This window comes from Lathyrus oleraceus, chromosome 4 (assembly GCF_024323335.1).
Source record: "Lathyrus oleraceus cultivar Zhongwan6 chromosome 4, CAAS_Psat_ZW6_1.0, whole genome shotgun sequence".
In the NCBI taxonomy this organism is placed as follows: domain Eukaryota; kingdom Viridiplantae; phylum Streptophyta; class Magnoliopsida; order Fabales; family Fabaceae; genus Lathyrus; species Lathyrus oleraceus.
In genome coordinates, this window is record NC_066582.1 from 81,510,946 (window position 1) to 81,525,062 (window position 14,117).

Sequence of the window (14,117 nt, forward strand, 5' to 3'; positions counted from 1 at the left end):
CGATTGGCAGTCGGTTTCCTGTTTGCGTTCCTTTGTTCGGAGTCTGATGTAAGTTCAGCGATTGGCATTCGGTTTCCTGTTTGCGTTTCTTTGTTCGGAGTCGGATGTAAGACCAGCGATTGGCATTCCGCTTCCTCGTTTGCGGTTGTTTGTTCGGAGTCTGATGTAAGTCCAGCAATTGGCATTCGGTTTCCCGTTTGTTGGTGTTTCTTTTGTGGAGTTGGATGTAAGACCAGCGATTGGCATTCCATTTCCTGTCGTGTGTTTGCTTTGACGTCTCAGCGTCTTCTTTCAGTGTTTGTTTGGCGTGCGTTAGCCGAGCTACGAGTGCTCTGATTCTTCTCTAGTTAGAGAAGATACGTATGCATAGGATGCGATATCCTAGCGAGCACGTTCCCCATATCCGCTTCTTCCGTCTTTCATCTGTGTTTTATTCCAGTTCTGTGCAGTTTTTGAGCAGTTATTTAGCAACCTTATTCTATTCTTTTCGAGCGTGGATCCCGTCGAGTACGACGGATGCGTAGGGGTGCTAATACCTTCCCTTTGCATAACCGACTCCCGTATCTAGCAATCTCTGGTTGTAAGACCATTTCCTTTCCAGGTTTACTTCGAGCGTTTCCTTTCCCTCCTTTGGGATAAATAACGCACGGTGGCGGCTCTGTGTCTTTTCCCGCCGGTTTTTCGCGTAATGCGACAGCTGGCGACTCCACTAGGGACAAAGAGAAGTTGACCTCTTGCTGGTCCATCTTCCCTAAGCGAGTCAATCCTAGCGCTCTTTAGATTAGTTTTGGTTGCTTTTGCTGCTTTATTTATTGCATTCATTATTATGCTGTGATTGTATATATTTGCATATGTGTTTGCATGCATCATATTATCATTGTACTGGCTGTGTATCTGTTTCTCTGTTGGGTGGGGAGTTACAAGAGGTAAAAGGCCCAATACCCAGGCTATGAGTGAACTTTAGGACACCTAGGAATAGAGTGATTCATGGGAAGCGGGTGGTATGGCGCCACTTAGCGGAACATGATATCACGAGCAGTTCAGATTCTGATGGGGTATTATCGTTGCATACATCTGGTGTGTATATGATGATATTCTTGAAAGGATCGTTTATCCTGCGTTTCTCTCGACCTTACCCTGGCCTAGATGACACCCGTGAGTGGGGAGGGAATGAATCATTACAGGTACTATTGGTGACTTCTGTTTAGTCCTGTTGGTGACTTGATTCTAAAGTATGGGTTCCAGATGACCTTGGGTTCCAGATGACCTTGATATGTGGTTTCCGGTTCCGAAGTCATGCCGAAGCTCTGATCATGTGCCTCGTGATGCACAACCAGCCAGTCATAGTTGCATCATTTGCATCATAGCATGTTTATTTTCAAAAGAAAGTAATGCAAAAAAAAATGAAAAAATGAATGATGAAAAATGCAAAAAAGGAAAAAAGTTAACCCGCATACGCATATCCTTTTTCAGGATCATTCATGATAAACAGCATACACATCATACGCATCATACACATATCATTCTTGCATTACAGGTGTTCTTGAAGAGACTTCTCATTCTGGTTCCTGTTTTAGGCAGGATTGCTGATCATCGTCCGCACCGCTACGCTACAGGACTGAATCAACAGAGAAGTATGGATCAAGTTCAGGCTGAGTTGGCAGAGATGAGGGCTAACATGACCCAATTTATGAGCATGATGCAAGGGGTTGTGCAAGGTCAAGAGAAGCTCCGAGCTTTGGCCCAGAGACAGGAAGCTGTGATTCCACCTGTCAACCGTGCTTCGCTAGAGGGAGTCCCTGTTAATGACAATGTTGCTGCCATCATCCTCGTCCCTAACTATGTTGTGGGTGATGAGTTGAGGGGTATCAGAATCAACGGACAACCTATTGCTGCAGAGACTGCTAATGTTAGAGCAACCCGCGCTCCAGTTCGTCATCCTGCTCCGTTGGTTGACAGATAAGAGGATATGTTCACGCTCCTCAGTGATGATGATGAGGTGGGTAGGACTGAAGAGAGGGATAGAAAAGTTGACGCCCTTGTTGAGAAAATTCGTGCCATGGAGTGTCAGAACTCTTTGGGTTTTGATGTAACAAATATGGGACTGGTTGATGGGCTAAGGATCCCTTACAAATTCAAGGCGCCGTCTTTTGACAAATATAATGGCACTTCTTGTCCTCGCACCCATGTGCAGGCTTACTACAGAAAAATCTCCGCATATACTGACGACGAGAAGATGTGGATATACTTTTTCCAAGACAGCTTGTCTGGAGCGTCCTTGGACTGGTACATGGACCTGAAGAGGGAGTCTGTTAGAAGCTGGAGGGATTTGGGTGAAGCCTTTCTGAGGCAGTATAAGCACAATATGGACATGGCTCCGAGCCGAACTCAGCTGCAGAGTTTGTGTCAGAAATCTGGTGAAAGCTTCAAAGAGTACGCCCAGAGGTGGCGTGAACTAGCCGCAAGGGTGCAACCTCCGATGTTGGAGAGAGAGCTGACTGACATGTTCATTGGAACCCTGCAGGGTCTGTTCATGGACCATATGGGAAGTTGCCTGTTTGGTAGCTTTTCAGATGTTGTAATCTGTGGAGAAAGAACGGAGAGTCTCATCAAAGTAGGAAAGATCCGAGATCCTGGCTCTTCAAGTTCTTCCAGTTCTAAGAAGCCATTTTCTGGGGCACCCGGAAGGGGAGAGGGTGGAACAAATGATGTACACCATCAGAGGAATGTGAACATAATACAATATCGTCAAGTCGCTGCTGTGACTATTCCAGCAACTCAACCTCAACAACAGCAAAGAAGACCAACTCAGCAATATCACCATCAACAACATCGTCCTCAACAGCAGGCTAACCAACCTCGCAATGGTAATCAAGCTAGTATGAGTAATGAGAGGAAGAAGATCACTTTTGATCTGATTCCTATGTCATACGCAGAACTGTATCCCTCTTTGATAGAGCGGAACTTTATTACTCCCAGAGACCCACTGGCTATACCCGTCAACCCTCGGTGGTGGTATAAGCCTGATCAGCATTGTGTGTATCATTCGGGTGCTCCTGGCCATGATGTGGACAACTGCTTTCAGTTGAAGAATAAGGTTCAAGACCTTATGAGATCAGGTATTCTGAGCTTTGAGGGCGTAGGTCCCAATGTTAATCGAGCTTGAAGACGACAAATCCCGGGCTGGCGTTGGTTTTTCTTCTGGGGTCTTCAACAAAGAAGGATTGTTCAAGAGTGGAGGTTTTATCCACGCCGATCAGAGTGAAGAAGCTACTGCTATTCTGGAAGAAGATACAGAAGATACTGACATTTGTCATCCCTGGCGGGATCTGCCACATTTGGGTCACTGTGGATGTTCCTACAGTCATGCATAAGTCAGCATAATAATCACTTTGTTTAAAAACCCTTCTCCCATGCCAAAAGGAGAAGTGATGACATTGTTGGCAACATTTGTGCAATGATATTTTCATTCAATAAAAGCATGTTAAAACATTTGTTTTTCCATTTGTTTTCCCTTTTCGCTTTTCAATGAAATTGGTGATCACAAAAAACCCTAAAAACAAGAATAAAAGCAATCTTTTCATCTGCATAATGATTGCCTTGTTTGATTTCCAAAAAGCTTTTATATTCAAAATCATTATGCAGGTTGATTCTTAAACCCATTGAACATAATGATCCAACTCCATCTCCCAATCTTGAATTCCCTGTATTTGAGGCAGAGGAAGATGATGTTGAAGAGATTCCTGATGAGATTACCCGTCTTCTTGAGCACAAAAAGAAGATCATTCAGCTGCGTCTTGAGAATCAGCAAAACAGTCCAACTGGGGCACTACAAATGTAATAAAAAAAAAAGGGTGAAAAAAAATCAAAATCAAAATCAAAAGAAACACTACGCCAAAAATGACTTTTAACAGCGCATCTTAGACAGCGCTTTTAAAAGAAAGCGCTGTCTAAGGTTAAAATTAAAATAAAACACGGAAAATGTTCCAAAAAAATAATAAAAGCGCTGTCTAAGGGGGGGTCTTAGACAGCGCTTTCTAAAAGCGCTGTCTAAGACACCCCCTTAGACAGCGCTTTTAGAAAGCGCTTTTAAATATAGACCTTAGTCAGCGCTTTTGATAAAGCGCTATCTAAAGTCTTTAAATTAAAAAAAAAATTAAAACCAAAAGCGCTGTCTAAGGGGTATAGAAAGCGCTTTTTCTTCTTCTTCTTATAAATAGTTATATGCGCTAATTTATGAATAAGCCTTCAAAGAAAAGGCATTTTTTAACAATTTTATTTTGTTGTAAAAAAACGTTTTCCAAATATTAATCTAAAAATATTATATTGATAGATTATTTTTCAAAGAGTACCTTAAGGCTGATTTTTTTTTTAACAGTGATGAATATTTTGCAATGTCCTCGTCGTCGTCATCATCAATGAGCGTCTTGAAGCTAAAGACGGTGTCAGAAGCAAACCCTAACGACGCCGCGAAGAAGGCTGAGACGGTGGATCTCGGAAACGGAAGCGACGTCGTTTTCATTCAGAGGTTAATACCTTCCGAACAATCATGGAAATGGTTCCATTACCTCGACAACCACATCCCATGGACCAGACCCACCATTCGCGTCTTCGGTAAATCGTTCCTCCAGGTTTCCCTCTCTTCATTTCAACCCTCCCCAAATTCTGGGTTCCCTACAAAATTTCATCTTTCTCTTCATTCACCTTTCAAATCAATGCTCCTAATTATTAATCCCAATTTGTAAATTTTGTTGTTATGTAATTATATGCAGCCTCGAGACACTTGTTATGTTGCATCTTCAGGATTGACTGAGTTGAGTTACAGTGGATACCAGCCACATGCATATTCATGGGATGATTATCCACCGCTTAAAGACATCTTGGATGCTGTAAGGGTTATTTATAATCTGCATTAATTGTTTGTTAATGAGTTTTTTACTTGTGTTTGTTGATGCTACTTTGGTACCCGTTTGGATTAGTTTTTAGCTTATAGAATTTTCTCAATCAAAATAAGTTTTATGGTTTTTTGCATAGAGATAAGTTCTTCTGAGCCTGTTGAAGTTTATAGAGAAGCTAAGTAAAAGTGCATTTGAAAGTGAGATGTAGAAGCTAACTTTAGTAAAAGCCTCTTTGGTTGACTTATTTAAGTTTATTTACTTGGCACAAACACGGGTGAAACTGTTTGGAAGAGCTTATAGAAACAATTTTGACGTGTCCATAAATTATCTTCAGCTTATTTCTAGAAGCTCTGCAGAATTGCTTATATAAAAACAACTTGTATATACAGTAGAATATTATGGCTGAAGTTGATCCGTAGGCGACCCCACTTAATGGGATAAGGCTTTTTTATTGTTGTTGTTATAAAATTAGTTTATATATAAGCGCTTATGCGATAAGTTTTATACTATAAGCACTTACTGTTGTTGTTGTTATAAAATTAGTTTATATATAAGCGCTTATGCGATAGGTTATAATTTTTAAATTTAAATTTATTTTTTAATCTATTGGTTGTTAACTTTGCTAAATAAATAAAAGGAAGTTATATTTCATTTATTGTTATTTAGGGTAGTAAATTGAATTGGTGATAGCGCTGGTTCTTGTTGTACATTCTTCTTATTTTTTTAATGTGTTTACGATTCGGTGGTTGAAACGTTGCCGCATGAGTTTCTAAGGTCTGGCGTGAGCATTAATGAGGAACTATTACTTTTTTGAAATGGACCAATCTTATGCTCAATGGCTTTTCTTCTTTTTAAGTTTTTTTCTTCTCTTTCAGAGTCACACATTAAATGTGATGTAGTCTTGACAAATTATTATATAACTTTATTTATGATAGGTTTGGTACTTTGAATTTATAATAAGTGATTCTTTTTAAGGGTATATTTTACAAAATCAGTGTCACACTCAATGTGATAACACTTGTTTAAGCTGTGTTAATTTCAACAAATTTTCAAGAACAATGGTAATCTGTGTATGGATAGGAGGTCTCTGATGGGCATTCAATTATTATACCCCAGCAAGTGTGAATTGGTTGTTGTATTTATTGCTTAGATAGTCTTAGAGTTATTTTGGCCCTTGGATAAGACCTTATAACACACGTGTTTCTTTTGATAGTAAACAATTATGAATACATGTGAAACTATTTTAGCCAAGATACAGAAATGTTTAGTAGAGATTAGCAAGGAGATTAGGCTTAATTGCGCAACAGTGGACATGTAGCTGATGTCCTGAATATAGTTCGTCTCATACCTGTTGTTGTTGTAATGTAGATTGCTATGTTGAAAAACTCGTGTAAAACTGCAATCAAGGAATTGAAGCATTGGATGACTCCGGAAAAGGTAATGTTTTAAGTGAAGTTGTTACACTGACATTATTTTGTCATTATTCTTTTCATTAATCACAGGAATTCACCCTTTAATGCAGGTCCAAACATCCCTCACTACATTTCCTGCTTCAGCTGAAATAGTGTCTGAACCACTCGGAGTTGTGTTGGTCATTTCTGCATGGAACTATCCATTTTGTATGTTAAAATGTTTATCTTTTATTTGTTTGTATTGACTTATTTAAACTTATGTACTAACATAGACATTTGTGAAATTGTTTGGGATGTTCATAGGCTGTTTTCAACTTGTTTTTATATGTTCATAGGCTGTTTTCAACTTGTTTTTATATGTTCTCCATGACAGCTTATGAAGATGGCATAGCATTTTTGAAAATAGTGACTTTATCTGTTATTATAATAGTAGTTAGTACACAACTGTTTATATGATAAGCACTAATGTTATATTGCATTATCTCTGTTTTTTCAGTGCTGTCACTTGATCCAGTTATTGGAGCTATTGCAGTCGGTAATGCTGTCGTCTTAAAACCATCAGAAATTGCTCCAGCCACATCAGCATTGCTTGCAAATGCTTTGACGTTAGCTTAACTGAGATAAATTTTAGGCTATATATGGAAGTCTGTCTTGCACGCCCTTAAAGACGGTCCTGAGAATTTCTCATGTTTTTTTAAGCGATTTTGGATTAAGCTGTGAAAATGTGTTTTGATTGATTTTTGAAGAATGGAGAAGCCAAATCTTGGAACACCGGCTGGGAAAGCGAAGTTGATGGGAACATTAAGTGGAATTGGTGGTGCAATGATCCTAACTTTATATGAAGGCAAAAGATTATTTAACTTATCATTGCACATTGACTTGCTGCAAAATGCTACATCAACAACACATCATTCCCCTGCTGGTTCTCATGTTTGGGGACTCATGCTAGCTTTAGGCACTGCTCTCAGTTTCTCATTATGGTTTATAACACAGGTAGTTACAATTTCTAACTTAAATTTTACTATACAAAAATGTTGAAAACACTGTTTTCTTGTTTATAACATTATGAATATGGATAAACGCAGTCGAAGATGAGTCAGAATTTTCCGTGGCATTATTCAATTGCGGCGTTAACCTCTATAATGGGTGCAATTCAATCTTTTATATATGCTATTTGTACTGAGAGAGATTGGAGCCAGTGGAAGCTTGATTGGAATTTGAGACTTTTGACAGCAGCTTCCGCGGTACGAAAATTCATACCATATCATACATTAGTACTTGTTTGGTATGACAGTAGATTTAACAGAATCATAGTGTTTCTGATAAATTCACCGTGAAACTTATGTGACATTAATTGGTTTGTTTTGTAGGGTATATTGGCCTCTGGAGTGTGTTTTGTTCTGTTGGCTTGGTGTGTGGGCATGAAAGGACCCTTGTATGTGTCTGCTTTTAACCCTCTAATGCTTGTTCTTGTGGCCTTCATTTCTTCGTTCGTATTGAACGAGTACATTACAGTCGGAAGGTAAATTAAGCAATCGGGTTTCAGAAACATATTCATTGCAGTAAACATGTGACAGTCGGTTACTGATTCACCCTTTGTTATAAATCATACTGTGCAGTCTAACAGGAGCCGCGTTGATTGTTTGCGGATTATACATGTTATTATGGGGTAAGAGCAAAGAAGCGAGAAAAATGGATAATATGAATGGAATAGCTTCTGAAAATGTATATTGGATCCCTGATACCCCTGATAGCATTCCTGCAAACGCGTCACACCGTGTCGGCGTTGGTGCTTTTGTTGTCAATAACAAGAGAGAGGTGATCTTTCACACATCATTTTGTGGTTATTATACTGTTTCTTGTTTGTAATACTGTTTGATTGGTTTTGTTTCATTTGATAGGTGCTTGTGGTTCAGGAAACCAGTGGTAGATTTGGAGGCACAGGTGTATGGAAGATGCCTACAGGAGCTGTGAATGAAGTATACGTCGAAATGATTATTGATCAAATTATGAAAATGGAAATTCAATCTTTTGAGTTTTGACATGTTTTAATTCTATTTGCAGGGTGAAGATATTTGTGATGCTGTAATTAGAGAAGTGAAGGAAGAGACAGGGGTAAGCAAACACAAAATATAGTACAGATTCGTTTTTCTTTGTCACCGACCGTTTTATTAATATATTTAACTAAACATTCTTCAAAATTTATATTACAACATTGTATACTCTACCGTATTCATATTCTATGGCCTTTATAACAGTCTTTAACACTTCTTTTATTAATATATTTAACTATGTTTAGTTTGAAAACTGAGTTTGTAAAAACTGAGTTCATAAGATACATTGTTGCCGTACATAAGGTAAATACTAGTAAACTGCATTGTTGGCATGTTTCATTCATTGCACTTACCTTTTTGTATGTCATTCTTGGACATAGGTTGAAACAAAGGCACATATGGTACTTGTTGCATTCTCAAGTTCGTTAAACAGTCAGGACAGCTGCTCCTTTGCAGGAACTGGCATCCAAACATGTGATGGCAGCAATGGTGGAGATAATTTGTCAGCATCAAGCCTCTGAAGCATCTGACATACCTTATAATCCCAAAGCTGTTAGAAAACACTGATGACTAATACTAGGTCACAAGGCATGGAAAATGGTGCTGCTGTCACTTCCAACTTGACAGGAACACAGCAGGATGTAGATCTATCACACTTCCTTCTAATTGAGAAGAGTTCCCGGCATGCTGAATTGCAATGTAAGTTACCCTATTTTGTACATACTGTTCCAATATTATTTCTAGCGTCTGTATATTTCATACAATCTCCTCTTTCAATCTTCACATTTGAAACTACGTCGGATATGGGGTTAACTGTTGTTAAAGCCTAGTTTTGATGTTGAGATAAGCTTGAAGTGAAAGAAAGATAGAAATGGAATCAAATCAAATGAATAGCAATCTTGGTTTACCTTTACTCAACAATTGTTCTCCTAGGTTACTGCTGTATTGAATTCCTTTCTTTTTCCTCCTTTTGTTTTAGTGCTATTTACATTTTTAATTGAATTCTAAAATCTAAAACTGCAAATTTTACTGAAATGACGGGAAAACAAAATGGCTGTGTCTTGTAGATATTCACTTACTTGCTGCTGGCTCATGAGTCATGACTTGGTTTCAGGATGGGATATGGCTACTTACATTGAGGCAATTGATTCCCAATTCTTCTTGCTAAAAGGTAGCATTTTGGACTTGTTAGTGAGTTCAACCGAAGTTTTGACCTGAAGTTTGCATTCTGAGTCTGATTCTCCTCCCTGTAACCTGTGGTTTAAGGTTCAACCTGAAGTCATCGTAGTAAATTCAATCAAAGATTTGAGCTGAAGTTATCCTATTAAGAATTGCTTTGAATCTCTATTGTTTATGATACATTCTATAATTAGGCTATTAGGCTGTATTTTAGTGATTTGGTTTTGATTAACTTATTTAGATTATTGTAAAATAATTTTTTTAATAGAAATTTGTGTAACAATTGTCATAGAGTTTAATGAGTTTTGCATTAAAATCTACTCCCACAATTTCATTTTAATTGACACATTTACGTGACTTATTGATCTTTCTGACTTCCACCACACGCTTTTATATTTGTTAGCCAAAAATTGGTAGAAAAAAGGCCAAAATGGCATATATAAAATGTGATAATTGTCTGTCAAAATCTGGTTGAAAACAGGTAGAAATTCTGGTTTATAAACCTGGAAAAAATGTGGTTTAAAACAAAAGCTTCAAAAATTTTTGTATACCGTAGATAGCGCTTTTGTAAAAAGCGCTGTCTAAGGGGGGGGCTTAGACAACGCTTTTTGAAAAGCGCTGTCTAAGGTATACCTAAAAAAATTAAAATAGGAGGGTCTTAGAAAGCGCTTTTGGCCAAAGCGCTGTCTAAGGGGGTGGGGCTTAGACAGCGCTTTTCAAAAGCGCTGTCTAAGGTATACCTAAAAAATTTAAAATAAGAGGGTCTTATAAAGCGCTTTTGGCCAAAGCGCTGTCTAAGGGGGGGGGCTTAGACAGCGCTTTTAAGATTTAAAAAAGCGCTGTCTAAACCTTTAGCAACGGAGGTTTAGACAGCGCTTTAAAGCGCTGTCTAAGGCTAAAAAAAGCGCTGTCTAAGGTCTTGTTTGTTGTAGTGAAAGAAAAAAGAAAGAAAGAAACAAAAGAATAATAGCACCCTCAAATCCCAAGTTGACTGATGCTGAATGGATTCAGAGTCGTTACGACCAAGTGAATTTGATCGAAAAGAAGAGATTAACTGCCATGTGTCATGGTCAGTTATATCAGCAGAGAATGAAGAAAGCATTCGATAAGAAGGTCAAGCCTCGTGTGTTCCGAGAAGGTGACCTCGTGCTCAAGAAAGTTTTGTCTTTCGCGCCCGATTCCAGGGGCAAGTGGACTCCAAACTACGAAGGTCCATATGTTGTCAAGAGAGCCTTTTCAGGCGGAGCTTTGATGCTTACAACTATGGATAGGGAGGATTTCACTCGTCCTGTGAATTCAGATGCAGTCAAGAAATACTTCGCCTAGATAAAAAAATGGCTCGCTAAGTTGAAAACCCGAAAGGGCGGCTTAGGCAAAAATGAGCGTCTCGGTGGAAAACCCGAAAGGGCGATCCAGGCAAAAGTTAGAGACATTGGAAAAAAGAATTTGCATCCCGCTAGATTGAGTACCTCACACTGGGGCAATCTAGGCAAAAATTAGGGATTTGGCAAGTAACTGCATCCTGACAAGACTGTGTTCTACATCTGTCATCCGCCAGAAAATTCTTGATTCGTCGTCGACTGAAGCTTCGAATACATCAAAATTCGGAATTGGTGGAGAAATGGTCATTATGTTCAATGTAGCCCTCTTCCAATATATATCACCAATTTCAAACTTGTACAGATCTATGGAGTCTTGCCATTCGCAGACTACCATTCCATCAAATCAATTTGAGCTTTTATCCAATTATTTGCACTCTTATTTGTTTCAACTCAACAAATGTTTTGCATGTCTTAATTGATAAAATATCATTGTTTTCAAAATAAACAAATCTTTCACAAAATTGTTCTTAAACAAAGTGAACATTCACGATGATGGAAGGATACTTAGGGGATCTTCAGTGCTCTCCCAAGGGTGGTATGATTCCCAACAGGGTAAGACTTTTGTTCATATCTCTGGCATAACTGTATCTTTTTCCTGTAGAACCTTTAATGGTTTCTCCTCAGCGAGGGTGCTCAGTGCAGTGTTGTTCGAAGTTGTTCATCTTCATTTCCCCAGCAATGCAGCATTCTTCCTCCAAGCCCTATTAACCCCTATTGTGGTACATCCCCAGTAGAGTGTTGTTTGAGCCCTATTGTGGGTCATCCCCAGTAGAGTGTTGTTTGAGCCCTACGGTGGGTCATCCCCAGTAGGTTGTTGTTTGAACACTTTTGTGGGCCAGTTCCCAAGCAGAGTGTTTGTTGAAGACTTTAACTTTCTTCTCTCCAGCAGAGCAGTCTTCTCCTATCCCCAGCATGGGTGCTTTCTTTGAAGATTCGGTATTTGGTGGATTGACATCCCAGTACTCCATCATTTCCTCAGATAGATCCCCAGCGGAGTTGTTGGCATGATGAACTTTATCAATGCCTATCTATCCCCACCAGAGATCTGGTTGCTTCTTGGTATCTTTGACCCCCAGCATGAGTTGCTATTGTGGCAGTGTCTGCCTGTGCTATGAACTCTTTTCTCCGGTTGTGACTGACGATCCCTCCGGCAGCCTCTTGTGGCCTTCCTCCCCTGCAGGATGGTGTTGTCCCCTGATATCCCAGTCTCCGGCAGATCTCTTTTGCTCTCAGGTGATCTTTTGGCTTTCCCTCTGGAAGGGTAGTACCGGGTGGTTGATTCCGGGACCTATGTGTGTTAGACATGTCTGTTTATCAGCATTCATCATGGATAATGCATATACGCATAATCATAACATTTAGATATTCATGTTGCATCTTTTGCCATATATCTTTTGATTGTTGTCTCCTGCTAATTGGTGATATAGATCTCCCCAGTAGATCTCCCCAAGCAGATGTCGGGTGTCTAATCTCTCAATATAGAGTCAGCCCCTTAATCAGAAAGTGTCTACCATTTCCTTCTGCACTCCCCACTGAGTTATATCCTCGTGGATGACGGTTGTTTCCGTTCCCTCCCTACACACATAACGGGATGGGTTTTCCCTATGGAGTTCTTTCCTCATTAGGATGAGTCTTGATTCAGTTTGCCTTTTTGGATCGATCCTAAATTGGCTTCCTATTGGTCGTCTCTTGTGCCTCCCTGTGGTATAAATGAATAGTTGCTCACTAACCGGCACTCATTCATCTTATCCTCAGCGGAAGTTGTTGGCTTCTACCTACTAACCGGTAGTTGTAAGTCCTATCTTTACGGTTTTCTACCTACTAACCGGTGGTTATAAATCCTACTTTCATCCCCTAGCAGAGGTAACCTTTGGGGTTCATTCTGGTTGTTGGCGGATTTTTTGCGGTCTTCTACCTACTCCCCGTCGGAGTTTGTGCTTCCTCGTGGTATAGATGATTAATTGCTCACTAACCGGCAATCATTCACCTTATTCCCAGGGGAGTCTGTGGTCTTCTACCTACTACCCGGTAGTTGTAAATCCTATTTTCTCCCATTCTGTTCCTCAGCAGATTGTTGTGGTCTTCTACCTACTAACCGGTAGATATGAACCCTCTTTTCTCTCCTTTGTGGAGTCAACCCTTGTGCTCATCCTAGTCGATGACGGTTACTTTTTCGTGGTTTTCTACCTACTAACCGGTAGATGTAATCCCCTCTTTGCGGTTATCATTATCCAGTTTTCGGTGTTGATAGTCCTTTTCCCTTTTGGATATTTGCTTTGATTAAGCAATCTTATCCCCAGCGGGTCTTCCCCTTCCTTTTGGATAATTGCTCCGAGTAAGCCATTTTTATCCTCAGTGGGTCCTCTTTCATTCGCCGTTTGCCGGTAATGTTTGTGGTTTCCCCTTTTGATTGGTCATCTTTACATACTTAGTCTGGTATCCCGATGCCTTTCTTTTCGGTTGATTTATCCTTTGACAACCTACAACCCGGTTATGGATGATCTTCCATGCGAGAGTATTATCTACGTTTTGACGACTATAGATAATACATCTCATGCACTCTTCGGTCGAAGCCCTTCGTGTTTCCCCAGTCGAGTAAGATTCGTTGTCCCTTTGCGGAATCGAATATTCATTCTACCCCAGTTGTTTGGATAATTGCCTTGTTCGCGCAATTTATCCCCAGTGAGTCATCTCTCGTCTACCCTGTTGTTGTTGGTAACGATTGTTTCTCTTTTCGGTTGATTTATCCTTTGACAACCTACAACCCGGTTATGGATAATCTTCCATGCGAGAGTATTATCTACGTTTTGACGGCTATAGATAATATATCTCATGCGCTCCTCAGTCGAGGTCTTGTCCTTCCCAGTGGAGTAAGATTCGTATTCCTTGTGGAATCGAATATCCATCCTTTAACAAGTTTGCTTTCGCTCTCTTCAGGATGATGAGTGTTTTGGAACACACACCAATTCACGATTTCGGTCGATTTATCCTTTGTCAACCTACAACCCGGTTATGGATAATCTTCCTTGCGAGTATATTATCTACGTTTTGACGGCTATAGATAATATATCTCATGCACTCTTTGGTTGAAGTCTTATCCTTCCTAGTGGAGTAAGATTCGTATTCCTTGTGGAATCGAATATCCATCCTTTAACAAGTTTGCTTTCGCTCTCTTCAGGATGATGAGTGTTT

The 14,117-nt window shown here is 39.7% G+C and overlaps 2 protein-coding genes and 1 long non-coding RNA gene across 4 annotated transcripts in view; all 3 read left to right on the forward strand.

Annotated features, from left to right (window-relative positions):
* The window catches only part of LOC127136114 (DNA oxidative demethylase ALKBH2-like), a 29,652-nt gene extending 22,727 nt beyond the window's left edge, over window positions 1–6,925 (forward strand). Inside the window, exons 3-7 of the mRNA XM_051062711.1 lie at window positions 4,334–4,631; window positions 4,773–4,889; window positions 6,267–6,335; window positions 6,421–6,517; window positions 6,807–6,925. Of these exons, the coding sequence (XP_050918668.1) occupies window positions 4,334–4,631; window positions 4,773–4,889; window positions 6,267–6,335; window positions 6,421–6,517; window positions 6,807–6,925 (700 nt within the window). The remainder of the gene's footprint in view (window positions 1–4,333; window positions 4,632–4,772; window positions 4,890–6,266; window positions 6,336–6,420; window positions 6,518–6,806) is intronic.
* LOC127136115 (WAT1-related protein At1g68170) lies at window positions 6,917–8,038 on the forward strand (the record flags this gene model as incomplete). The annotated part of the gene is made up of 4 exons (XM_051062712.1): window positions 6,917–7,303; window positions 7,396–7,554; window positions 7,681–7,832; window positions 7,930–8,038. Coding segments are annotated over exons 1-4 (666 nt in total), but the record flags the coding sequence as incomplete, so codon positions are not given.
* A 1-nt stretch (window position 8,039) lies between these two features.
* On the forward strand, window positions 8,040–9,842 carry LOC127073526 (uncharacterized). 2 transcript variants are annotated; one of them, XR_007785781.1, is made up of 5 exons: window positions 8,040–8,128; window positions 8,212–8,289; window positions 8,375–8,425; window positions 8,745–9,063; window positions 9,479–9,842. It is a non-coding gene; the product is annotated as an uncharacterized LOC127073526 (long non-coding RNA). The 2 variants fall into 2 exon arrangements; XR_007785780.1 differs by having other exon boundaries at window positions 8,212–8,425.
* The last annotated feature ends 4,275 nt before the right edge of the window (window positions 9,843–14,117 follow it).